At 44.6% G+C, this 26507-nt stretch overlaps 1 protein-coding gene across 1 annotated transcript; it reads right to left on the reverse strand.

Annotated features, from left to right (window-relative positions):
* Positions 1 to 3552: 3552 nt before the first annotated feature.
* SLC36A2 (solute carrier family 36 member 2) lies at positions 3553 to 25591 on the reverse strand (the record flags this gene model as incomplete). The annotated part of the gene is made up of 10 exons (XM_081091851.1): positions 3553 to 3824; positions 6276 to 6445; positions 8841 to 9007; positions 11586 to 11684; positions 13271 to 13489; positions 16994 to 17078; positions 20648 to 20743; positions 21230 to 21318; positions 22076 to 22166; positions 25437 to 25591. The coding sequence occupies 10 exons, from the start codon at positions 25589 to 25591 to the stop codon at positions 3553 to 3555; spliced, it is 1443 nt and encodes a 480-aa protein (XP_080947977.1).
* Between the last annotated feature and the right edge of the window lie 916 nt (positions 25592 to 26507).

Raw genomic sequence — 26507 nt, forward strand, 5'->3', positions numbered from 1 at the left:
AGGACCCTTTGGTTTTTACTGAGGGCTTTGAGCAGAGAAGGGACATGACTTGGGTTTTAACAGGATCTGCTGGCCATTTTGTTGGTAGCAGATTGAATGGGGGCGAGAGCAAAAGCAGGGACATAATTAGGAGGCTGTTGCAATCAGCTCAGAGGCTGCTGCAATGACCCAAGGTTAACAGGGGTGTAGACCAGGTGGCAGCTAAAGACGGTGAGAAGTGACTGAAGTCTGGACATCTTTAAAGCGAAAGCCCAGAGGATGTGCTGATGGACTCACTGTGGGGGATAAAGGAAAGAGAGGGGTCAAAGATGACTGCGCTGTTTTTGGTGTAACAGGAAGGATGGGATTGGCATGAACAAAGTCTAGTCTTGAAGATGCCTTTGCAGAGCAAACCCTGGCCCACTGTACTTTGACTGTATGTTTATTTGGGATGGTCTGGACAGGTTACTTATGAAGATTATGGGGGGCCAAACTGCTCCTCATGTCAACTCTTAGTAATGCTCTGAAATCAACTCTATGAGCCTCTTCCCTCCCTTGAATATCAAATGAGCTCTCCCCCTCCTCTGATGACCGAAAGGCTATTTCCCAAGTTGGAAATAACTTCCCCTCCTCAATGCATTTATTCATTGCTTTAATACTCACTAGTGAATGCCTGCTCTGTATTAGGCAGGCGCTATAGACTCAGCAATGAACACTTTCAAGGAGTCTGTACTTTAGTAGGAAGTAGGAAGAGGACAAACAAATAATGAGACAGTAATAGATTATAAGAAATGCCATGCTCATTTTAAAACAAAGCAAAACAAATGCAAAACTACAAAAAGTGAAAATCACCCTCGTCCAGAGAGAACAGCTGTGACCAATCTAAGGTGCTTCATTCATGCACATGTCCCACCACTAACTTGATGTCTAATACAGCTTTGTAAAAAATTGTGATAAAACACACATAAAACTTACCATCTTAACCATTTTTAAAAAAATTGATTTTAGAGAGAGAGGGATAGAGCAATAGAAACATTGATTGGTTGCCTCCTGCATGCCCCTACTGGGGATCAAGCCCGAAACCTGGGTATGTGCCCTGACCGGAAATTGAACTGGTGACCTCTTGGTTCACGGTTGATGGTCAACCACTGAGCACACTGGCCGGGCAGCCAACTTAACCATTTTTAAGTGTGCAGTTCAACAGTGTTACTGGTAAATACATACACAACGTGTACAACCAATTTCCAGAACTCTTCATTTTGCGAAACTGAACCTCTATACCAATTAAACTTTCCTCCCCCCTCTCTGCTAGGATCCTCCCCCTCCCCAATCCTACTTTATTTTTTCATGACTCTGACTACTGTATGTACCTCATAAAACTGAAATGATGCATTATTTGTCTTTTTTGTGACTGGCTTATTTCACTTAGCATAACGTCCTCAAGGTTTATCTGTGTTGTGACATGTGTCAGAATTTCCTTCCTTTCTAAGGCTGAGTAATATTCCATTGTAATATATACCACATTTTGTTTATCCATTCATCTGTCAGCGGACATTTGGTTGCTTCCACCTTTTGCTTATTGAGAATCATGCTGCTCTGAATATGGGTGTGCAACTATCTTATTTGAAATGCTAATACAACTTTTTCACTTAATATATGCTATCGATATTTTCACTTCACCAAACAGATAAAGAAATAAATTTTAATGACTGGAGAACATTTGATTTTTAAAGTGGAGTTTATTGAGGTATACCTTACATCCAGAAAAACTCACCATTTTAAAGTATACAGTTCAACAAGTTTCGACAAATGCATACAGCCTCATAACTAACACCAATCTATATAACATTTCCATCACACCAAAAAGTTCCCTCAGGCCCCTTTGTAGTGAATCTTCTCCTCCAACATCCATCCATTCGGTTTAGCATCTTCGACAATGTTATATAAATGCAATCATAAAACATGTAAGCTTTTAAGTCTGGCATCTTTCACTCAGCATGATGCTTTTGAGGTTCATCCATGTGGTTGAATGCAACAGTTTAATCCTTTTTATGGTTGAGTAGTATTCCATTGTATGGACATACCAAAATGTGCTTCTTCGTTCATCTGGTGATGGACATTTAGATTACTTGCAGTTTTTGGTGATTATGAATAAAGCTGCTGGAAACATTCACGTACAGGACTTCATGTGGTCAAGTGTTTTTATTCATCTGGTAAAGATTTTGGAGTAGGATTGCTTGTGTATTTTTAAGTCTGTAAGAAATCACCAAACTATTTTCCAAAGTGGCTGTACCAGTTTGCATTCCCACGAGCAATTTTTGAGAGTTCCAATTGCTTCCTTGTATAGTTTTTTTTTTTGGTGCCTTATTTTAATTAATAAACCCCCCCTTACTATTGGATATACAGGACATACCCATTTTTTCAGTGATGAGCAGCTTTATAAATATACCTTTGAACATTTGATTGTTGCCTTAGGAGGAAGTCTCAGAAGTAGAATTGTTGGGTCAAATAATATTCTTATTTTCAATTTTGATTCATATTGGCCACCAGAAAAGTTGTGCCGAATGCACTACCACCAAAAAAAAAAAAAAAGAGTGCCAGTTTTTCCACACTCTGCCAATGCCAACTTTTTATTAATCTTTAAAATGTTTAGAAATGTGATAAGTAAAATTGGCTCATTGTTACTTTACCAGTAATTCCTATTTCTTTGGTTACTATTGAAGGTGAACATCTTACACGATTTGGACATTAGTATTTGTTCTCTTATGAATTCCCTGCTAGTGCATTTGCCTATTTTTCTACTAGGGGTTATGAAGGGGTAGGAGTAAATATTTGGCTCTGTCTATCTATCTGCATTCATGGGAGGAGCTGAAAAGTCACATTGTCAAGAAGAATTTGTGGCCATGTTTGCAATCTACTACAAGAGCCTTGAATATGCTTGGCACACAGTCGGTAGTCAAGGTGTTGTAAGCCTTAAAAGGCAAATAATGCCAAATAATGTCATTGTCCATCCCTTTCCCCCTGCCATTGGCACATTTATCTCCATGCCTCCCATCCATTGTTGGGATCTTTGAACTGGGCCAAAACTTTATCCAGTGGTTTAGGAAGTTTATTGCCCTTGACAAATATGAATATGATGGCTTTTCTCTGTTTGAGAGTTTCAGCTCACAATGGGCCACTTGGCCCAACTCATCTTGATGCTGGAGCTGGGCACACGTTGCTGGAACCCTTTCTCTGTCAAATCAGGGTCAGCCTTAGCTGGCCACACCTCCTCCTGCCAGTTGCTGCCACTTGGGTGCCCCCAGTGGCTTCTTCTTGCATAGCTCCATTCAAGGTGTGAGAATCACCATGTGAATGGCCAAAACGTTGGGTGGAATGGAGAGCCTTCCCTGGGAGAGCTCTCCGTGTAGTGGAAAGCTAGAGATGGAAAGAAAAGGAATAAACAAAAAATTTGTTTTGCTTACCACCTAGGCCCTGTCGCTGGTGAGTCTTGCAAAATAAAGATAATGCATATATAAAAGAGGTCCATAGCATTAACAGTCAGATGCTGGTGGGTAAGGAGCTGTGCCGTTCTCACTGAATAAAAACGGTGGAGTTGGAAAAGGTGACAGGGTGTCCTGGCTGGATGAGCTCATCCAGGGCCTGGTAGGTCCCCACCACAAAGCCCACGAAGCCCAGGATGCTGATCAGGGCGTCCTTGGCGATGGTGAGGGGGCTCAGGCCCTCTGAGTAGTAGGTGGTGACCTCCAGGAGGGGCGGGAAGATGAGGGCCAGGGCGCTGCTGCTCACGGAGCCCACTAGGGAGAGGACCAGGTCCAGGCGGGGGATGAGGATGGCCAAGATGCCTATGGGAGATGATACGGGATAGATAGATCATCCCAGGTTTAACCAAGCTGCAAAAGTTCGTTTTAAAAATCCTTTTCTTAAAACATAAGCCAGTTGTTTTTCATACATCCAGTTTCATACAGAAAAAATTGAAAGTCCTACAATACCCCCAATCGTATTCACTAGATGTTACACATTAAAAATTCGGTGTGTTTCCTTCCAATAATTTTTCTAATTTATAGATTCATATTTTTGTGAGGAAAAACTACCCACTTCAGTTCCATGACGAGGGCCTGCAAATTTAACGGACGATAGACACATTAAATAGGAGGAAAGACAAAGTTTATTCGGGGCTAGGGAGCCTTCAGGTGAATTGGCTTCTGGAACAGCCAAAGATAGGGGTTCATATTCCCATTTTATAAGGGTGCAAGGGAGGTGTGAAGTCTCAGATAAAGCTCATTTTAAGTAATTACCCAGTCTTCTTTCTGGCTGAAAACCTTCCTGAGAGGGAATGTATGGCAGCTTTGCTTTTCAGGAGGTCCTGCTTAATTTGGCAAAGGAAGTTTAGTTATAATTGTTTTCTCCCCCTGTAGCTTCTATTGGTTCAAATGTTTTTATCTTAAAATAATTTTTATGCCACTAAGGTACATTTTGAATCCATGCATATTCAACGATTAAGCTCTTCATAAGTAGCACTAGGTAACAGTGCTGGAAACTGTCCCAAACTATTTAGGATGTATCAATGCACAAAACAGACAAAAACTGAAAAAATAAAAAACAACAACAGCAGCCTTACTTCCTAGCACTAACATTTTAATAATTAACACGACTAGGAGCACCTCTTGCAGACATGAGGATGCAAAATTATTTCTAGGAGAGAGGAGTCTTGGAATAAGATCACAGGCTCTCTCTAAAAGTGTCTTCTACATACATGTCAGAAAACATCTGCCAAACAAACACTAAAAGCTACAGATTTTGACATTCTATTTTTTCCTCATAGGATGTTTTACAGGCCTGTGCTTTTACATTTTTTATTTTACTTGATGCAAAATTTTCACTAAAACTGACCAGAAGCCTCCCCCAGGCTTCTTGTGGAGGAAGAGTGTGGGATAACAATGAAAACAGGCCTGGAAGGCAGGATTCTGGCTTCTCCTTTGGGTAAGCCCCTGCCCCTTTCTCTGCTTGTTTCCTCATCTACAAAGTGGGGATACATGATATCTACCCTTTTAGGTATTATGGTTCATATTGCAAATGGTGTTAAAGTTTTAAACAAGTAGCCCTGGCCGGTGTGGCTCAGTTGGTTGGGCATCATCCCGTGCACCAAAAGTTTCCCAGTTCGATTCCCGGTCAGGGCACGTGCCTGGGATTGTGGGCTCGATCCCTAGTAGCAGTTGTTATTTTTATATTTGGGACAAATTCCTTCAGCCCTTTGGAGTCTCTGTGATTCTGAATGGTAGTGTCCCTGCCTCCTAGGGTAAATTGGGAACAGATCACGTCAAAGGAAGAAAATCAGTGTCCAGAGAAATTAATGGGCTGGTCTAGTACAGCAAGAAGTAAGAAGGAGATTCTTAGAATCACAATTAAAGGAGCCTTAGAGGCAGCTTGGCTCTATCACACCCAAGGCAGGAATCTCTATCAAATCCTTTGTTCCTGCTAAGATACTCATAGAAATGCGGTAAGGGGATCCCGGGGCCTGGAGCAGGGGGAGGGCTGTGAGGGGCTGAGTGGGGCCAGTGAAGCCAACAAATGAGCAGGGACCAGCCAGGGAGCAAGTCCAGTTGACTACTGCCAGTGGGGAACGTGACCCTAGAGTTGGTAAATCATTCCCCCCCAAAACTATTAGAAATTTGGATTTGTAAGTGAAATCTGCCACATTTTGAATGTTTGCCCGGATTTATACATTTATACATTGTGAGGGTCAAACAACACATCTCTGGAGACTCACCGACTGTCGTTTCCAACCTCCATCCTAGAGGCGGAGGGTCTGGCTCGGGGACTTGGATGACTTGGGTTCAAATCCCACCTCTGGCACATCTTGGCCAAATACTTATCGCTCCCTGCGTTGGTGTTCTCATTTGAAAAAGCAGGGTTTCTCATAATCCTACCTCATAAGAGTTCCTGTAGGACTGAATAAAAGTCTATAAAATATGGACTAAAAAAGAGCTTAGCACAGTGCCTGGCACACAGTAGATGCTTAATAAATATCAGTTCTTATTATGATTGTTGTTTGATAAGCTGTGCCACGTCCCCAGGCTGCCCAGCATCAAATCTGTCTTATTAGGTAGATGTAAGAATTAGCTTATCCCTGAGGCTTACATGAATTACTACTTGCCAAGCCTTTTCCGGTCCTTGAAATTAGTGCTCAATTTAGTGCTCAATCAGTGCCGATTATTACGACTATCCTTTATCATCTGGCTGATTTCTGACAGCCCTCAGGAAAAGAGCAACATTGTTCTCTGCCTTCTACTCACATGTCAGGCAGACCATGGTGAAGCGGATGGACAAGTCCAGAAGCAGTGCCCAGCGCTTGGACACCCGGGAGATGGCGGAGGGGATGATGATTTCTGCAGGGACATAGAACTGCAGGGCGTAGGAGAACAGGATGCCGGCGATGTAGAGGAGCTTGACCGACTGGTACAGCCTGCAGGACAAAATGGTGATGTTTTCTATGACCACTGGGCTCTGACACCCGGCCTCTTCAGACTATTAACCTCTGACCTTAGGACAGTCCCTCTGGCTGCAGTTTTCTTGTCTAAAAGTGATGGGGAGGGAACTTCTAAAAGCCAAAAGGGAGTCAGCAGAGCACGCAGTGAAAATAGACTGATCCATCATGAATTTGAAAAGCAACAGTTGAGAGGGTCATCTCTAAATAAAAAGAATCTTTAGCCTGGGTATAATAGTATATAACACCTGAGCATGGGTATATATAACACCTAAGCATGGGTGTATATAACAGCTGAGCACGGGTATATATAACACCTGAGCATGGATATATATAACATGGGTATATATATATATATATATATATATATATATATTAGTATATAAAAATTACTATCACTTGATGCTCAATTTTAGATTTTAGGAAAGAGAGGCTCAGTCTGGATACTTTGTCCAGGGAGAGACAAGTGATAAGTGGCAAAGGCCAAAAACCCTGGGTCTGAAAGACTCTGGTCCTGTGATCTCTGACAATCCTTAGGAATTCTCTGGATTCCCCCCAAAGCTCTTGGCACAGTTCCTCAACAAATGCTTCTAGTAGGTTGTGAAAACTGCAGAATCCCAAATCCTTGGGGGAAGAGGCAGTCTACAAATAGGCTGGGGGTGGTGGGTGGTGAGTAAAAGGAGGGGTAGGATTACTTGCAGGCATCAGACTAAAAGCAGAGAGTGTGTGATGGAGGACGTTGAGTTTTATTAAAGCCTTTTCTGACCTATGGAGTTATGATATTTTTCCTTTAATCCACGAATGTGGTAGATGGATCTCCCATGTTTAATAAACCTGTGTGTGTGTACATGTATGTCTGAGTCTGTGTTTAGGCCATTCTTTAGAAAGCTAACTTCCACATTTCTGCATTTCTTGCTCACAGTAGTCCTGATGCCTAGAATACCACTTTCTCCATTTCCATCTGTCCCAAACCCCACTGGTTTCCTGAAATTCCCGTCTTTTGAGCGGGTATTACATGCCAGATGCTTTTAACATGCCCAATTCAATCCCAGGACAATTCTGCTTTATAGATGAGGAAACCAAAGGTCAGAGCGGTTAAGTAAATCATCCATGATCACAAACCAGGAGGCAGTGTTACTGGGACCTGGACCCAGGAGTGCCAGAGTTGTTCTTGTCTGGACAGAGTTGCCTTGTTAGACAACATGATTCTCTGTTGTCCCATTTCAATGTAGTTTTTTTCCTTGAGAGTCACAAGGCCTCTTTGCTCCTCTAGAGGGCTTCTTTTCTATTCTATGTTAAAATTGCTTATTATAATATCTATCCTTTCCCCACTCCCACTGGATTATGAGTCAAGGAAGATAGTGAAGCTGAAATTCATAGTCTACTCACATCAGCATAATCCACGCCCCCATGTGCCTAGACTGGCATCTGCATATAACTGGCCGGCAGTAAATGCTTGATGAATGACATCTATCAACTTGGGAAAGGTACCCCACTTAAGGCCAACTAAGCCTCCAAGTGCCCCTTAAAAAGGAAGGCATCCTGGAGAAAATGCTCACAATGCAATATGGCTTCGTGTGTCCATTTAAATGTGGCTCTGTTGAAGTCTGGCTCAGCTAACTGTTGCCTGAACTGAGTGCATTTGAAGAAAACATTTTTACAGTGGGTCCTCCCAAATTGGTTTTTGTTTGACTACTTTTCATCTTAGCTACTCTGACATGGGGATGTGCACCACAGGCCGTAGCAAGCAAGACTTGGTAATACAACCTTCACAAATATAATTGCTAAAATTTTTTTAAATCCTCACCTGAGGATATTTTTTTCATTAATTTTTAGAGAGGGTGGAAGGGAGGGAGAGAGATAGAGAAACATCGACGTGAGAGAGACATATCAATTGGTTGCCTCCTGGGGATCGAGCCTGCAATTGAGGCACGTGCCCTTGACCGGAATCGAACCCAGGGCCCTTCCATCTGTGGGCCAATGCTCTATCTACTAAGCCAAACAGGATAGGGTTTCAAATATAATGAAAAGTACTGCCACCCACCGACTCCTCTCTCTGCCTCTTGCCCTCCCCTAGACCTTCTCTTCTCTCCTTAGGTGACCAAGGATTCTCACTTCTTTCCTTTCTCCCTAAATATGTCCTCCTCCATTCTGAGCTAACAAGGCCTCCCTCAACATGAGAGGCTGTAGTTAAAGGAGGAGCTCCCTGAACAGAGAACCCAGAGCCCAGAGCTCCAGCAACAGCTCTGCTTCTCCCTGGGGAGGCCCTCCAGGCCACGGTTTGCCATCTGCGGGAGGGAGGAGGAAGTGACCTATACGTTCCCACCTGGCCCTGAGTCCCCCCCGCCCCCCACCAGAAGGCCCATAAAGTTACCAGCAGTTGGGCAGGTTAAGGGTTATGCTGGCCTTGATGTTGTTTTGAAACTGCAGGTAGCCCAGAACCCCGAAGCCAATGTACAGGGCAGTGATGATGGCCATTCCCAAAGACAGGATAGCTGGGAAGCGGCGGGAATCCTTCATCTTGTTTTCCAGGGGCAGAACCTACGGAAATAACACAGTGTGAGAAGACAGCAGGAGAAAGAGGGCCATGACACAAAGAAGAAAGGCATCCCACTTCTGGGTATATACCCAAAGGAGCTGGAAGCAGGAACCTGAACGGATATCTGCACACCCATTGTTCAGCATGATTCACAACAGTAAAAGGTGGAAACTTTTTAGAAAAGTGTCCATGGATGGATGAATGGATAAACAAATGTGGTATACATACACCATAGAATATTATGCATCCTTAAAAAGGAAGAAGATTCTGGAATGTGCCACAACATAGATGAACCTTGAGGACATTATGCTAAATAAACTAAGCCAAACACAAAAGGACAGATACTGCATGATTCCATTTATACGAGGTACCTGGACTAGTCAAATTCATGGAATCAGAAGTAGAATGATGGTTTCCAGGGACTGGAGGATGAGGGGAATTGAGGAGTTATTGTTTAATGGGTACAGAGTTTCAGTTTCTTGAGAGAAAAGAATTCTGGACATGGATGGTTGTGATGGTTGCACAATCATGTGAATGTCTATCATGTCACTAAATTGTGTGCTTGAAATGGTGAAGATGATAAGTTGTGCTAGGTGTGTTTTACCACAATTAAAGAAGTCACAAGATGAACCCGGGACCATTCAGAGCTGGGAGGTCCCCTCGGGTTGTCCAGGACCAAGGAGCTCAGCTCCTTGGGGCAGCCCGATCTGGGCAGATGCATTTTCTTTGGCCAGCATAGCCTTTAAGAAAATTGAATGACTATGAATGTCTTTAGGCACAACATTCTTTCCCCATTCACCAGGCCCCCCTCTTTCACTCACACTGACATATGCCTGCCTCCTCACCCACACCGCCTTCCAAAGGAATCTGAATCTGAGACTTCCGATTCCAGTGCACTCATCCCTCCCTGTACAGATGGGGAGGCTGAGACGCAGGTTACACGGTGGGTTGGTGGCACAGCTGGGACCAGAGCTTCCTGGTTCCCCAGTAGCACATTTCTCCCCAGACCATGTTCTTAGGATCCTTGCACCCCGGATGCATCCCTGGCTCTGAGAGCATCCATCTGGAGACCAGTCTGCCTCTTGAGCCTGCTGGGCACCCAAAGGTCACTTCTGTCTTTTGAACCAACGCTGTGAAGACCACAACTCTATGAAGCTTGTACTTGTATAGGGCTAATTTTACAGAGGAGGAGAACAAGGCTCTGAAGATGAAGTAACGTGTCCCAAGTTACACAGCTTGCAAGTGGCAGAGCCAAGGTGCAGACTGGGGTTGTCCTCCGAAGTCCAAGTGCTTGCTTCTACTCAATTCTGCCTATACTCCTACAGCACTGGGGATGTGTGGTCTCAGTGGGAACGTAGCATCTAGGCCCTGGTATCGTTAATGACTTTTTGTCCTACATGCATCTCCTCCCTGCCCCATGCATATGGGAACTGTAAAGGGAGTGCTATGCAGGGGTCACTGCTGTGCCTTTCCACTTCCTTCTGGGTGAGGGGCAGGTTCGCAGTTGCAGCAGGTATTCAGGAAAACATCCTGGGGGTTATGTGGAGAGCAGACAATCCACCCTGAGCTTTCCCACTCTGTAATGCATTTTAGCTGCATAAGTTCTCCCGGCTAAAAATAATCTTTTCCTTAGGCCAGAACCAAGGAACCACGGCCCGCAGAAACAAGGCTGAAGTATATTCTGTCTGTGAACTAGCAAGCCTACTCCTAGAGAGAGAGAAATAAAAACATGTTCCCACAAAACCTGGACGCAATGCTTATAGCAGCATTACTCATCATTGTCAATACCTAGACACAACCCTAATATCCTTTTACAGGTGAATTGGTAAATTGTAGTGTCGCTGCTACAGTGGATGCTCAAGAGATAGAAAGCAACCAGCTACTGACACATGCAACACTATGGTTGATCCTAAATGCAGCTAAGTGAAAGAAGCCAGTCTCAAAGGGTTCCATACTGTATGATCCCCTGCATATTCTGGGAAAGATAAGGCAGTAGAGACAGTGAACAGGCGGTGGTTGTTAGGGATTAATGGAGGTGGGGGAGTTTTTTGTGGTGAAGGAATTGTTCTGTATCCCAATTGTGGTATATCTATGATTCCATGCATTTCTCAAAACTTACAGAAATGTACAACCCCCCTCCAACTCCCCAAAATTGAATTGCATTGTATATAAATTAAAAAGTTATATACACAGCACTGTCCTTCCTCAAGTGTGAAAGTAGAGACTATGTAATAATCCATCGTAAGGATACAGTACTTTCTTGTTTAAAACTCCTTTACGTTTCATCAGATCCTGTCATTTAAATGGTACACCTCCATCTGCCTTGATTTTAAAAGGTTAGGAAACACATGTTGACATGAAGATACATGTTTCATAGGTGTACTGGGACAAGAATGGATCTCTCTCCTGACTGCCTCTCTGTTGTAACCTGCTTTTCTCCTGCTGGTGACAACTGACCCTATTGAAGCCAGAGGTTACTTTCTCCCGTGTGCACAGAAACCCAAAAACCCAGAGCACCCAGCGCCCGCTCAGGAGGTCACCCACAGCACCAGGGAAATTCCACCCTGATTCAAACCTTACAAAGCCAATGCTTTCAAATGAGAAAATGGCTGTTCCGAAGAAGAGAGAGTAGGTCTTCCAACTTGTTACCAGTGGCAACTGGCTGGGGTCTGGAATGTCCTATAGGAAAGAGATATGAGGTAAGACATTAACCCTCAAAGCATGTTTGGGCTCCTTTAAGAGGGCATTCTGAAAGTAGACCTGAATTTTTAAAAAAATTAAATGTCGAGTAATTTAGAAAACTTCAAAAGGAAGTAGGCAACAATCCAAGTTGATTTTAACACTGCACAAGAACAAAGAGCCGGGGGGGGGGGGGGGCGGAAATATCAAGGCATTGTCAAAGTATTGAAGAGTCGGTATTTCACAAGGGAGTTTGGTTTATCAGAATCCAACAAAAGAAAGTCTTGCACACCTAGGTTAGTGCCAGCCTAACGTGCCCAAGAACACTTTGTACAGTGGTTATGGGTACTGGCAATTACTGTCTAAGTTACAGCGGTAGTCCAGGGAGCCCAAAGGAATTAGCTAAATATGAAAATCTCTTCTTTTTCAATGAGCTACAAATTGAAGAGGAGGCCCTAGCTGGTTTGGCTCAGTGGATAGAGTGTCAGCTTAGAGTGTCAGCTTACGGACTGAAGGGTCCTGGGTTCGATTCCAATCAAGGGCACACATGTCCAGCTTGTGGGCTCGGTCCCCGGTAGGGGGCATGCAGGAGGCAGCCAATCAATGATTCTCTCTCATTGATGTTTCTCTCTCTCCCTCTCCCTTCCTCTCTGAAATCAATAATACATATAACACAAATAGAAGAGGAGGAAAATGTATGAAATAAATATGTTATGTACCTTGTGACCTAGAATGTGAAAATCATTACAGAACCATTCCTCTCATTGAGCAACCTTTGGGATTGTCCAAACAAGAACCAAAGGTAACTATCTCATTAGAAAATTCAGTTTTGTGGAATTTATCAATATTGCCTTAAGGAATATAAAACTCACTTATAGTTACCCCAAAATATTTGCCTAATTTGTTATCATTACTAAATTCCTTGCGACTTCTGAAAGAGAAAAACATCTGAAAGGTATTAGGTATGACAAGGGGCTTCTGGGATTTAAATTTCTGGGCAGTCTTGTCCATTGTACAATAAAAATTAGAAAGGATAGAAAAGTAGGAAATTGAGGGAAAATCAGTATGTGTAAGTCAACTTCAAAGATGTTATAATTTACATTGTGATAGATTGGCTTTTGGCCTTTCAAGACTCTGTATCTCTGTGATAAAATGAGGGGTTTTTTCTCTTGAGTGCCTGAGGGGGTGATTTTGAGTGCCTGGAATTGTAGTCTAGAGTATGTAAGACCAAACAGATGCAATCAGATAGGAAGATGCTGCTTTCTTTCTGCCTTTTGCTGCTACTCCAGCCATTACAGGAATAATCTATCATTCACCAATTAAGATGCTTTCCTGGCAAAGCATTTTTTAAAGCCCGAATTTGACATAAAACAATGATTGGAGAAGCAACATGCAAGAGGAGATATCCAGAAAAATGAGATTTCACAAAGACATCTTTGTGGAAGACATGTTACACTGAGGCGGGTACCAGGCTGAATAATGAGGTAAACACTTACCTACCCTCACAGTGTTGGTGTCAGGTATCAGTCTATTATTGATTAAAGGCTCTGCCCCCGGCAGGAGTCAGATGTGTGCTGTGCACTAACCTTGGCAATGTACTGGGCGGTGATGATCAAGCTGACCAGCATGCTGATGTTGGCCAACATGGAGAAGATGGACAGGACCCTGAGGTTCCTAAAGAGGACCAGCAGCATCAGGATGGGCAGGAAGGCGAGCATGTAGAGTCGAGAGTCTATGGTGGGTGTGAGAATCACCGTCTCATTATAATGGCAATTGCTGGAGGTGCTATTAACAGCTTCTACCACCTGAGGAAAAAATGGGAAAAGCAAGTGGAAGAGTCAATAGCTGGTCCACAGTCAAACTCCCTCCCACAGGGCTGGAATGTCTCACTTGAATTAGGGTGAACTTAGGAACTTCTTATTGTAAATCTTCTGCACCATACTTCTGCAAAAGAGGCAGCACAAATAACTTTAATAAAAATAAAATTACTAGCCCTAGCCGATGTGGTTCACTGGATAGAGCATCAGCCCTCAGACGGAGGGGTCCCGGGTTCAATTCCAGTCAAGGCCATGTACCGCAGTTGCAGGCGCAATCCTCAGCCCTTGTCAGGGCTCGTGTGGGAGGCAACCAATATATGTGTGTCTCTCACATCGATGTTTCTCTCTCCCCCTCCTTCCCTTTCACTCTCTCTAAAAAATCAGTGGAAAAATATCCTCAGGTGAGGACTAATAAACAAACAAAAAAGAAGAAGAAAAAGTAAAATTAATACAAAATAACTGTATTTATATTGGCTGTTTATCAGCTCTTGGAAACTCAGCATCCATTCCTCCTGATTTTGATTTACTTTTTTTGTGCACTCTCTCTCACCCAGACACAACCTGGGAGGACTGTAGGTCACAATCATAGGGCAGAACTAAAGGACAGGCCTTTGACTCAAGTGAGGGCATTCACCATCTCTCCCTGCAACCTGAATCTAAACAACTAGCAAAATGACAAAATGACACGGGGACAGAAAAAGAACGGGTAAAAATTAATTCTGACAAGAAATCCCTGAGGAGACCACGTCAGTTCTATGTATATCTCCCTAACTGCCCTGGTTCCTGTTCTTTTCTGAGACCCATTTATTTTATTTTTTTCGCTGTCTTTCTCATTTTGGAAGTTTGCCAATATTCTTCTACTACACTTATTTTTTTGCTTACTTGAGTTCCCCAGCATGTTTCTTTTGCTTAAAACAAACAAAGAAACAAAAATATCATCGCTTAACTGTTTCTTAAATAGACTAATACTGGCATTTTGAGTGAGAGAACTCTTCTTGTGAGGATTGGACCATTCATTGCAGGACATTTAGCATCCCTGGATCCCACCCAATGAAATCGATTAGCATCCCCTGATTATTGAGACAAACAAAAAATACCTTCCTACACACAGTATAAACACCCACTGGCAAAGTCAGGGGCAGGGGAGGGATGGTACCATCCTCATTTAGAATTAGCATTACTTCACTGATAATGTCTTACTGTGCAAGCCACACAATCCACTGCAAAACAATTAGAAACCAGAGTTTGGCAAGAAGAAAATGTAAAGCAGTGATCACCTCAGTACCTGTGGGTAGCCGCAGTAATGCCTTGGAATATACGCATCTACACATTTTCCATACAGTACAACAATGACATGTATAATATGAATCCTTTTTATTTTACAAGACTGCGATCATAGCATACACTCTTATTTTGAAATGTCTTTTTCATTTAACAGCATATCATGAATACTGAAATAAATCATTGTCTTGGTGTTTTTTTTCTGATTCTTCACTACAGTAGGAAGAATACTTGGAACATGGGCCAGGCATTCAAGGCTCTCCATAAATGGGCTCCATTCAGCCTTGAAGGCTCTTCTACAACCATTGTATTGCCTCTCCTGAGCAAGTCCCCTGCGTTCCTGTCCCCAGGTGTTCACTCCTCCTTTCTCCCACCTTGGCTGCCACCAGTGCTCTTCAACACCCTGCTCAGATGCACCTCCCAAGGGAGCCTTCCCTTGCTCCAACGAGCTTCCCCTCACCCACACATTTCTACCCTGTAGTTCACAATTAAGTATCCCAACCTCAGGCTGCTGTTAGTAGTGTCCTGACCTGGCACCAAAATATCATATTGATATTTAACTTTTTATATGCTTTAGAACACATTACACCGAGCCTGCAAACTCAAGACAATGCTTGCCTTGTCTCTAGACAGATGATAAATAAAGTTCTGCTGATATCAGATTGATTTCCAAGCAGCAATCTGGCAATGTGTTTTGAAAGCCTTCAAAACAAACTCTTTTATCCTTTAAGAAATATATACTAAGGAAATAAATATGGAATTGTATGGAATATAATAGAGTATAAATAAAGGGAAACAAAATACCTAACAATAGAAGACTAAGTCATGGTCAATCTGTGTGAAATACTAGTAACCTATTAAAAATTACATTTAAAACTGTAAGGAAATTGCAAATTGCTAACCAGTTAACAATAAATTAAAACAATAATTGTGAGTAGTTGCACTAGACTAATTTTGCTTTGTTTTCAGAAGCAATATAACATAGTGTTTAAGAACTTGAGCTCTGATATCAAAAGGCCTGCAATTTCTTTTATTGATTTGAGAGAGAAAGAGAGAGAGAGAGAGAGAGAGAGAGAGAGAGAGAGAGAGAGATACAGATGTGAGAATCATCGATCAGTTGCCTCCTACATGCCCCATGACTAGGGATTGAACCTACAACTTGGGTATGTGCCCTGACTGGGAATCAAACCCACCACCTTCTAGTGTATAGGACGACACTCCAACCAGCTGAGCCACACCAGCCAGGGCAAAAGGCCTGCCTTTTTAACTGTGTCTCTGTGACCTTATATACATTAATAGAGTGTATAGTACCAGTTTTCTCATCAATACCTATTCAGAGAGAATTAAATGAAAGCATATAAAATGTTCAGCACTGTACCTGACACATAATAGAAACTAACTTTGAATGCTTACTATATTTTTCCTTTCTAAATTTTTTACATTTTTCTACTTCTGATATTACCATAAACAGAAAAAGACCCCTAAAGAATGACTGACTATGGATGGCCTCTGTTATTGCTCATATTATTTTGATCAAATTCCTACAAGATAAATTTCTGGGTTAGATTAAAAGAACTTACTGGGGACAAGAACTACAAAGATTGAACAACTAACAGTAGATAAAGATGGCCCAAAGAAAATCAGGTATTACTGGAAAAGACCCATATCAATTTTAGGAGAAGGTTAAGGATGATTAAGCTCTAAAGCAAGATTTCTTCCAGTCTAATTTTATTTCTTAAATATATTTTTTATTGATTTCAGAGAGGAAGGGAGAGGGAGAGAGAGATGGAAACATCAATGATGAGAGAGAATCATTGATTGGCTGCCTCCTGTAAGCCCCCCACTGGGGATCGAGCCCGCAACCTGGGCATATACCCTGACGGGGAATCAAACCGGTGACCTCTTGGTTCCTAGGTCAGCTGAGCTACACCCTACCACTGAGCTACACCCGGCTGGGCTTCCAGTCTAATTTTAGAGACCAACCTTGAGGAAAAGTCCAAGAGTGCTGTGGGGAAAGTAACCACTTCCAGAAATCTGCAGATGAGTGAACTGGGTGAAGTCTGGATTTTTTGATAGCATCTAGTTTAACTTTCTTTTTATATTAATGAGGACACTAGGACCCCCAAAAGAAGCAGCCATTTGTTGAACAACTAGTAGAGGATCCTCCTTTTCCAAGTCTTTTACCCTCCCACCTTCTCTAGAAGACTCTACCTGCTTTAAATTATCGGCCAGAAACACAATGTACACACAGCAGAAGCCCATCTGGGTGACTATAAGGAAGAAGCTCACCATATGCCTGGAAGAGAGGAGAGAGAGAGAAAGAACACTTGTTAAAAGAGTTGGCTTGTCATATCCATTTCTTGCCCCAGGGGTTGGTGGCCTTGTACCAGCACCCTTGGTCATGCCACCACAATCAACAATGGGGCAGCAGTAAGACGTGAGGTAACAATAGTTCTTTTATAAATATGTCTCTCAACCACCCTCACATTCTCAGCTCAGCAAGTGGTAAAATTCTTCACAGTCAGGAACCTCTCCCCACCTGGCTCTGAGGCATGTCTTGTAACTGATACTAATTAATGTAGGGCAGTAGGCACAATGTTTTTATTAGCTATTATTAATATTTAAATTTTTTTCTATGTGGGCATTGAAAATACACAGAAAAATAACACACGGTCCCTTCCTCTAGTGGTTTATAGACTAGTGGGCAAGATGGACCAAAAATAATATGGCTCTAAGGGCCATGGTCAAAAGGGCATTTTACCCAAATTACAGAGCAGATAGCCTTCTTAGAAACACCAATACCCAAGTGAGAGTTTCTTGTGAAAGGGAAGCGATAAAAGAAGAAAGAAGGTGGGGGGGCGGGGGTGGGGGTGGGGTGGGGACGTGGAGATGGAGAGAAAGAAGTGAGGAAAGCATTTCAGCAGAAGGATTAGACATTTCTCTAGCTGCCATGTGGAGAGCACATTGAGGGAGCAAAGCTAAGGATGGGAAGTTTGGGCAGGAGATTCTTACAATAATGGAGGTGAAAGATGGCAGCAGCCTGGACAAAGATGTGACCGTTAGGATGAGAACACTGAAACATTTTAAGAGATACTAGGAAGCTAGAACTTACAGAACCCAGTTGGGGAAAGGAAACGGCCGAAGGTGATGATGGGTTTTTAGCTCGGGCAACAAAATGAAGTGGGATGCTCAGAAGGAAGAGGAGTTTTTTAGGGGGAAAGGGAAGAAATGACACATTCAGTATTTGAATTGCTGAGCTTGAGGTTCCTACAGGAGACAACTGTGTATTAAGGTCTGGAACTATTGATTTGTCAATAATAGATAAAGCCTTGAGAAGACAGATTAGCAACCAAGAGTGTGCAAAGTGAGAAAATGAGAAGGCAGCATTCAACCCTTAGAGAACACCAGCATTAAAAGGAAGGATAGAAGCAAAAAATTCCACAAGAAATGCAAAGGAATGGCCAGAGAGGTGGGCAGGAAACGAGGACGAAAATAGTTTAATAGACGCCAAGAGAGGAGAGAGAATGTTTGAAGAAGAGAATAGCCAACTGGACCCAGTGCTGCTGAGAGGTCCTCTAGGGTGAAGAAGGTGCAACAAGGAGGTCTTTCAGGATTTTAGTGGGAAGAACTGCTGTAGACATTTAAGGACAAAAAAGGCCAGGTGGCCCACGAAAGAGGCATGAATGGGGTGTTCAGAAGTGAGGTCCGGGGGCAGGCTGTCCTTTATGGAAGCTAGACTGTGAGCTCCATTTTGCTCATTGTTTCCGATCTACTGCCTGAAGCACTTCCTGGCACATTGTAGGCGTTCAACAGATATCTGTCAAACAACCAGATGCTGAATATGAGATAGGATGGTGGCTAGAGGATGGTGTAAGGTTCAGGAAACTCTATTAACTTTTTTTATTATTTTTGAGATGGAGATACAGGAACACATTCAAGTGTTGAGAGGAGGAGCCTGTAGTTCAAAAAAGTTCTCAAGTTACATGAGAGATGATTTGTGAAGCAAGATTTCGAAAAGAGAGCAGGAAAAGCTACTTTATATGCCCAGTGAGCAGAAGGATTTGAGGGGTTGTGACAGGCAAAAACCTCCTCTTGGTGACACAACTGGGAAAATTCTGGTTATCATCCCACAGCCTTCCTAGTCTGCTCACAGCGGAATTTATTAGTTCAATACATGAATGGGCTTTGGGCCAAGGGAGATGCCAGACCTGTGATGCTTTTAGACCACATTAAATGAGCAGGGCACACCTCAGGTACTGCAGTTTGGGGTTTGAGGTATCACAATTCAAGGGAGCTAGACTTTGACAATTGAGATGGTGCTCAGAAAAAAAGTAGACCTATAGTGTGGGTACAGGCCTGAAATCAAAGACAAAAGGGTGAGTTTAGTCCTGAGTACCAGAGGACAGAGGGTGTTGCCTTGTTCTCTGTTATCCCTGACAGCTAAAAGGTGGTCCCTGCAGGAGGAAGACTTCGGCTCACTGAAGGGTCATTCACCTATTGGTCTTTCTCTCTCTTTTCTTCTCACTATAAACTTTCTAAGAGACCTCTTCTGCTCCCTGGCTTCTGATGCAGATCACTTCTGCATCTCCTGCATGAAGATAGGTACAAACCTATACATACAACTACCCACTTGATATTCCCACTTGAATATCTCCCAGGCACCTCAGACACAACCTGTCCAAAACAGAAGTCATCAGAAATCTAAGTCAACTTGGACTTTCTCCTTTTTTCACAACCCCAGGACCCAAATCGTGACCAAATTCACTTTTCTCCATTCCCACTGCTGTCAGCTTGGCCCCAGCCATCACTACCAGCTGCCTGGACTTTGACCATCGTGTCCTCATGGCTTTGACTAATCTCTTCTTGCTCCTTTGCAATCTATTCTCCTTGCTGAAGCCAGACAGACCTTTAAACAATGCAAATATAATTACTTCCTTGATCAAAATCTTAAATTACTTCCCTTTCTTAAAACCATGGGGTCCTGGTTGCTTAAAAAAAGAAAAGAACAAAACCTTTAAGAGTGTCTAAAATGTACAGCTAGATCAGTCCCTGGATCCTTCTTTAGCTTCATTTCCCTGACTCTCAGCCCTCAAGTTAGCCGGTCTTTCTATACCTTGAAACTGCCACTTCCTGCTTCAGGACCTTCAGATGTTGCTTTTCCTTCTTCCTGGAAGGCCCTCTAGGCTCCTGCTCATTTTCCCACAGGTAATTCCCCACTCTTAAGAACTTCCTTCAGAACTCATCACCACTGTTTTGGCCCAGGAATTCCACCCAAGCCCACACACATCTCTTAGCTACTTCTTTCCTTCATTGTATTTACCCCAGTGGTTATTAAGTAACTGTGTCCTAAACTGTTTAACACCTGTCTTCTTCCCCACTGGACTATGAGTTCTGTGAGGCAAAGCCTTATGTATCTTGCTCCTCACAGTATTTCCAGGGCCTGGTACATAGTAGCAACTGGATAAATGTGATTTAATAAAAAAACTGAAGCCCTGGCCAGGCCGCTCAATTGGTTAGAGCATCGTTCCAATACACTAAGGTTGTGAGTTCGATCTCTGGTCAGGGCACATACAAGAAGCAACCAATGAAAGCATAAATAATTATAACAGCAAATTCATGTTTCTCTTTCTCTCTCCCTTTTTCTCTCTAAAAAAAAATCAATAAAAAAGTGGATACTATTAAAGCTGTATAGCAAAGGGTGAACACCCTGACAATGGAGGTATACAAAGAGGGGGTTGGATCAGGAAGGTTGCCAATGAATCCCTTCCACGTGGAGAGTCCAACATTCTGTGTTGTAAGAGCCAGCTTTCCAGGGAAGAAGGCATGGCCGATGGCCACACTTCTAGCAAAGCAAGGACAAGTTACCTTCCCCAGTGAGCATGGTCCCGGAGCCAGGTATTGGGGCTGGCCTCTAGTCCGTGCATCACTGTATCCCCATAATCCATAAAGGGTTTGTTAAGCCTGCAGGAGAAAGTGCATACACAGTTACTGAGAAGCAATTTAACCTGAGATCATACACTGAAAAGTCAGGAGACACACTGCAAGGCAGGACCAGCTGGAGTGGAAAGGACACTGGGGCAGTTCAGACTTTGCCACCTGGTGGTACTTCCTTGGTGGCTTGTTTTCCTTACGTGTCAAGGGCAGTAGTTACTATACAATACACACGTTGTATGGGTACAGAGGTTTTTATATCCATGATCCCATTGGATCCTCATGACAGTTCTCTGAGGCAGAGTTAGGCATGGATTGTTTAGACTCAATTTACAGGTGAGTCAAGAAGACACAATGGCCTGATTGACAGCACCCAGTGAGTCACATGGCAGAGCCTCACCTTACCTCCCTGCCCTCAATGCTTTTCTTTTTCTTGGCCTTGTTGGAAGCAATCAACTCTTATTATGTGGAGGATGTCCCTGAGAACCATTGACACGAGGGCGCTGCTTTCCTCACCTGTGGCAGAAGCGCTGGGCACACCTGACCAGGATGTGCATACAGTGCCAGGTGATGAGGCCCATGGCCAGCAAACTCAGCGGGCCTGTCTGCAGAAAGGGGGAGCGAAGGGACAGGGGAAGAGAGAGGAGAATGAATTGTGAACAACGCTGCGGGGAGGCATTTGGTAGTGCCGATATTCGGGACTCAACGAACTTCGTAGCCATGCTGGTTTGCAAGCCTATTTTAGCAGCAACAGCTATTCTTTCAAAGATAATCTCATGGAGTACTCCAAGGAAGTACAGAAAGCAATGACAATGGGGAATAGGGGACCCAGGGTTCTGACCTTTAGTGGCCTCCGAGGCGTCCCCGAGAATGAGTGCTCTGTAAAGCACAACTGCAGAGGCGTAGTCCAATCCCTGCGCTCTACAAGGGAGGAAACTGAGGCCCAGAGAGTGGACAAAGGCCCTCGAAGTCGGTGGCAGAGCCAGAACTCATACCCAGACTAGATGTCTAGACTCCAAGTCTGGACCAAGCGGCCTCCCAGAAAGACTGCTCATTGCAAACCGTTATAAACCCTTGCAGTGGTTCTCAACCTTCTGGCCCTTTAAATACAGTTCCTCATGTTGTGACCCAACCATAAAATTATTTTCGTTGCTACTTCATAACTGTAATGTTGCTATTGTTATGAATCGTCATGTAAATATCTGATATGCAGGATGGTCTTTGGCGACCCCTGTGAAAGGGCCGTTCGACCGCCCAAGGGGCCGCGACCCACAGGTTGAGAATCGCTGCCTTAGAGCCTCTCCCCCCACCTCCCTGCTATAACCCAGTCATATTGGCCCCACCTACGGCCGCCCTCCTTACCAGGAGGCCTGCGTTTTTCACAGCCAGGGGTAGTCCCAGGATCCCAGTGCCCATGTTGCATTTCACCATGTGAATCAAGGCCTGGAATGCTCTAAAGGAGAGTGAAAAAAACATGATGGTCTGGGTGTGTGGAGGTGAGGAGATCCAACAGTCACTGCCCTGCAGCATACCAACACTGAGTTAAGGTGGGCAGGTGAGCTCCTGGCCTTCTCTCAGTCCCCATGGCCTTGCCTGGCACCTCTGAGTCTCCTGGAGAGTGACCAGCCATTCTGGTTTGTCCAGAACAGTCCTGGTTTTAGCAGCTGATATTCAATCTATGCCATTATAACACTTACTATATAACAGACATTATGCTGGGTGTTTTACATGTATTTTCCTATTTAATCCTCTTGTCAAGGTGAGGAAGCAGATGAGGAAACTGATGATAGAGGTTTCTTTTTAATGACGTGTCCGAGGATATACTGGGGAGCCAGGATTTGAACTCAGGACTGCTTCCGAGTCCCTGTTCTTCACCCCACTTCTTCTGGACTGCTTCCTGGAAACAGGCCCAGACAGGTGAGTCAAGGGACACCCCCACTTCACAGCCACGGACACTGAGGTTCAGAGTGGGAAGCAAACAGCCCAAGGTCATAAAACTAGTAGCAGAGACAGGATTGAATGCGGAGAAAGGAGAAAGGGGCAGGCAGCAAAGAAATCATTGTGACTTCTGAATAAATAGGTCAGATGACGTGGGTCCCCAGATGCAGTCTGTTAGGACAGGGTCATCTGGGGATTGAGCTCCAGAAGGGTATTTCCCCTCAGGCCAGGACATCAAGCTGAGGAATGGCATGACTCCTCCCATCCCAACACAAACACAAACCCAAACACCAACACTCAGACCCTTTCTTTTTCTCTTTCTTTCTTTCTTTCTTTCTTTCTTTCTTTCTTTCTTTCTTTCTTTCTTTCTCTTTTTCTTTCTTTCTTTCTCTCTCTCTCTCTCTCTCTCTCTCTCTCTCTCTCTCTCTCTCTCTCCCTCCCTCCCTCCCTCCCTTTCTTTCTTTCATTCTTTTCTTTCTTTCTATTCATTTCAGAGAGGGAGAAAGATAAACATCAATGATGAGAGAGAATCACTGATCGGCTGCCTCCTGCACACCCTCCACTGGGGATCGAGCCCTTCAAGACTCTTTCTTGAAGACCAGAGGACAAAATCTACACCTCTAGAGATAAAAGTTCCAGGGAAGTACCCTTTCTGTTGATGAATTACACAGCAACCTACTTTGGTACCTCTTTGCACCTGGACCAGGTTTAAACCAAGGTGAGTATTGAATTTACACCCACAACTTAGAAATCTTAGAACCTCCGCGCCCCCCCCCCCCTCCCCCAGGAGAGCTTTCCAGAGAGGAGACTTATAAAATGAGTAGCAGAGATATTCTGGAAGGAGCTTGGCCTCTGAGGTTGGACAAACCAGGGATTAAAACCCAAGGCTACTACTTAACTAGCTGTGTCATCTTGGACGAAGATGTGTCCACATTGCCGACACTGTAAATGTTTGGAGGAAGGATATTTTGGAATAACTGCTCCAAACACCCACACTTGATGTTAATCTCCAACTTCTCTAGCTTTCTAAAGATCTGCCCATCAATTTGTTAAGGGTTGAAGAGAACAACTGGAGGAGAAAGAGAGTCAGAGTCTCTGCATGGCTTTCTCTCTCCCTCTGGGTGTCAGCATCGCTGACAGAGCACAGTGCCCTGTGACCCTCCAATGAGGTCCTGTTTTGCAACTAGAAAAAAGTCAAGGGGTCACTTTGGAAATTTCTCACCAGAGGACTTAGGAAATCAAGATCTAACTTTGGGCAATTCAGCCAGTTTAAAAACACAGTGTGGTGACTTGTGCAAAGCAGTGGGTTGGAAGGCAGGAAACCTAGGTTTTAGCCCTAACTCCTTTGGTCACCTTGGTCCAGCACCCTATTCACAGCAGCCAACACTTCTGGACACTGGACTTGGGGGCTTTATGTGCCATTCACCTGCACAGCCTTCCCGGGAGGAGCAAGCTGTCACCTCACAGAGGAGAAACTGGGCCACGGAGCTCTGTTACTTGCTCGAGCTGGTAAGCAGCTGAGTGGGAATTGGAAGTCAAGTCAGCTGACCCCACGGGTACCATGCTCACCAGACTTATTTTACCACTTCCCTCCAAGCCAGAGGGGTCCTCTAGTTTTCACATGGTTATTTATTTGATCCTTAAGTGCTGAAATTGCCACCAAACCACTCAATTCAGGACACAAGAGCTAGTTGGTTCCCTCAGGACCTCTGATTGAGAAATGCCCTCACTCAGCATGGATTGCCCCCGCCGCCCCTCCCCCCCAAGTCTAGAGAGCTCATGCTCAGTGTCAGGCATTCTCAGCAACCTTCAGAACTAGCCCGGGGGCAACAGAACCCTCAGGCTCTTTCTTTAAGACAGATGTCAAGGTTATTGTGTCCATCCCTCATCCCTCCATTGCCCTGCAGAGAGGGCAGTGGAAAGGGGCTTTGTCTGCTCCTTATAGTAACTTCTCCTTCCTTTTGCAACCTGCCCCCTCACCATCACCCCTTCAGATTGAATTTCCAAGGCAGCCTCCTTACATTCACACTGCCACCGATTTCTTTGTTTTGCATACGGGGAAACCGAGGCTTAGAGAAGTCAAGGAGCAGGTGTTGTTTCTACTACACCAATGGTGTCAAAACCTTCTTAAAGCAGCAGAGCTGTCCACCACTGTGCCCTTCCCCCCTCCCCCCTCACCCATTTCTTCTAAGTGAACTAGCTGCTCTGCTTGAGTGGTGCAGGCCTAGGGAGCTGGAGCCCCATAGCTTGGCTTTCCAGCCGAAACCTTCAGTAGGCCCCTCCTTGTCAAGGTTTGAAAGCCTCATGAGTGATCCTCTCCCCCACCCCCTCCCAAATCACACCGCAGGGAAGTGGGAGAAACAGGACTCTTCCACAAACTGGGCTTTGGATGTCATCGCTGCAGGCAGGTGTCATCTTCTCCTCCAAGAAGTGGGGGATTCTGTCCCGCTCCCCAACATGGTCAAAAGGGGCCAGGAGCAAAACTGACTTGAAGGCCAGCACCGGATTCCAGCCCCCACCCTGCCAACGATCCAGTGGATGGCCTGGGATAACTGAGCCTCAGTTTCCCCACCTGCATGTGTTGGAGGCTAGTTCGCCATACTGTAAGGGCTTTGTGACAGTCTCCACTCCTGCCCCTGTTAAGCTCTCAGCCCAATGCAGCCTACAACTGCCCCTTTTGCAACCTGGTCAGACAGCCCACCCGCCCACCCTGACCCCAGGGTCTTTGCCAACGCCAGCTTCCAGGCAGGAGGGCGAACATGGGATGGGAGGAGAGAGCACTCACGTTATGCCGTTGGTCTTCTCCAAGACCGGCAACTCCGATGGGCGCCCATCCAAGAAACCGGAGTCCTTGTTCTTGGCACTTTTGAGAGGTGACCTGAGGTCCAGTTTGAGGTCAACAGCTCCCTGGGGACCCCTGGCACTCTTTGTTCCAGGCATGACTGCTTCAAAAAGAGAGGGCCCTGGGTGGTGAGGAGGGCTGCGTTAGAAGGAGGCAAGCAGGGAGGTGTCTGGTCAGGTGCAAAGCCAGACTCAGTGGCTGGTCCCTTCTTAGCAGGCTCTGGCCAAGCTGGAGTGAGGCTCCACCCCCCTCCCCCAGAGCGTGCTCCTGGCCCAAGAAGCAGTGGAGGAGAAGCCAACTGGGAGGAGGAGGAGAAGAGGGGAGGGGTTGGGGATGGGAGTCGTCATCCACCCTTACCTAACAATAAATAATAATGGCAATAGTGGCTGATCATTTCAATAACTGTTATTTATTAAGCACTTCACTAAGGGATAGATACTCTATACCTATACTGTATTTTCTCAATTAACCCTATAAATTAAATAATTAAAGCAGGCTCTAAATTAAAGGAACCTACCTAAGTTCAGAAACCTAGAGAGTGAAAGAGTAGGGACCAGAGCCCAACTCCCCAAGCCTTCTAACCGGTGGGCCATTTCCGGCATTCTGAGAGAACGCCCACACACTCCCCACCTCCGCAGTCACCCCGGGCAGGGCTGCAGGCTGCCCTAAGGTGTCCTTTGGGAAGCTCCCCTTTCTGCGAAAATAGTTGAGGAAAAAAGAAGTAATCACTCACTCTCGTCTGTATCTTAGCTCCTGTGAGGCTCCAGGGAGAGAGTAGCAGAAATTCTTTGTGGAAAAGTGGGGAGAGGCAGAGGTTGTACAACCCCCAGTCTAATTTCACTGGGCAGGACGCTGGGCCCTGGGCCGGGAGAGGGTGTGATTTGCCTAAGGTCACACATGTCATTCTCACTAGAACACTGCCAACAAAGAAGACCCTGGGGGTTTCTCTGGTGTTACACCCTGTCATCATCATTCCTGCTTCAGTAATGGACCGGGACCAGCGGGCCAAAATGT

Source organism: Myotis nattereri (assembly GCF_964212035.1).
Source record: "Myotis nattereri genome assembly, chromosome: 5".
Taxonomy (NCBI): domain Eukaryota; kingdom Metazoa; phylum Chordata; class Mammalia; order Chiroptera; family Vespertilionidae; genus Myotis; species Myotis nattereri.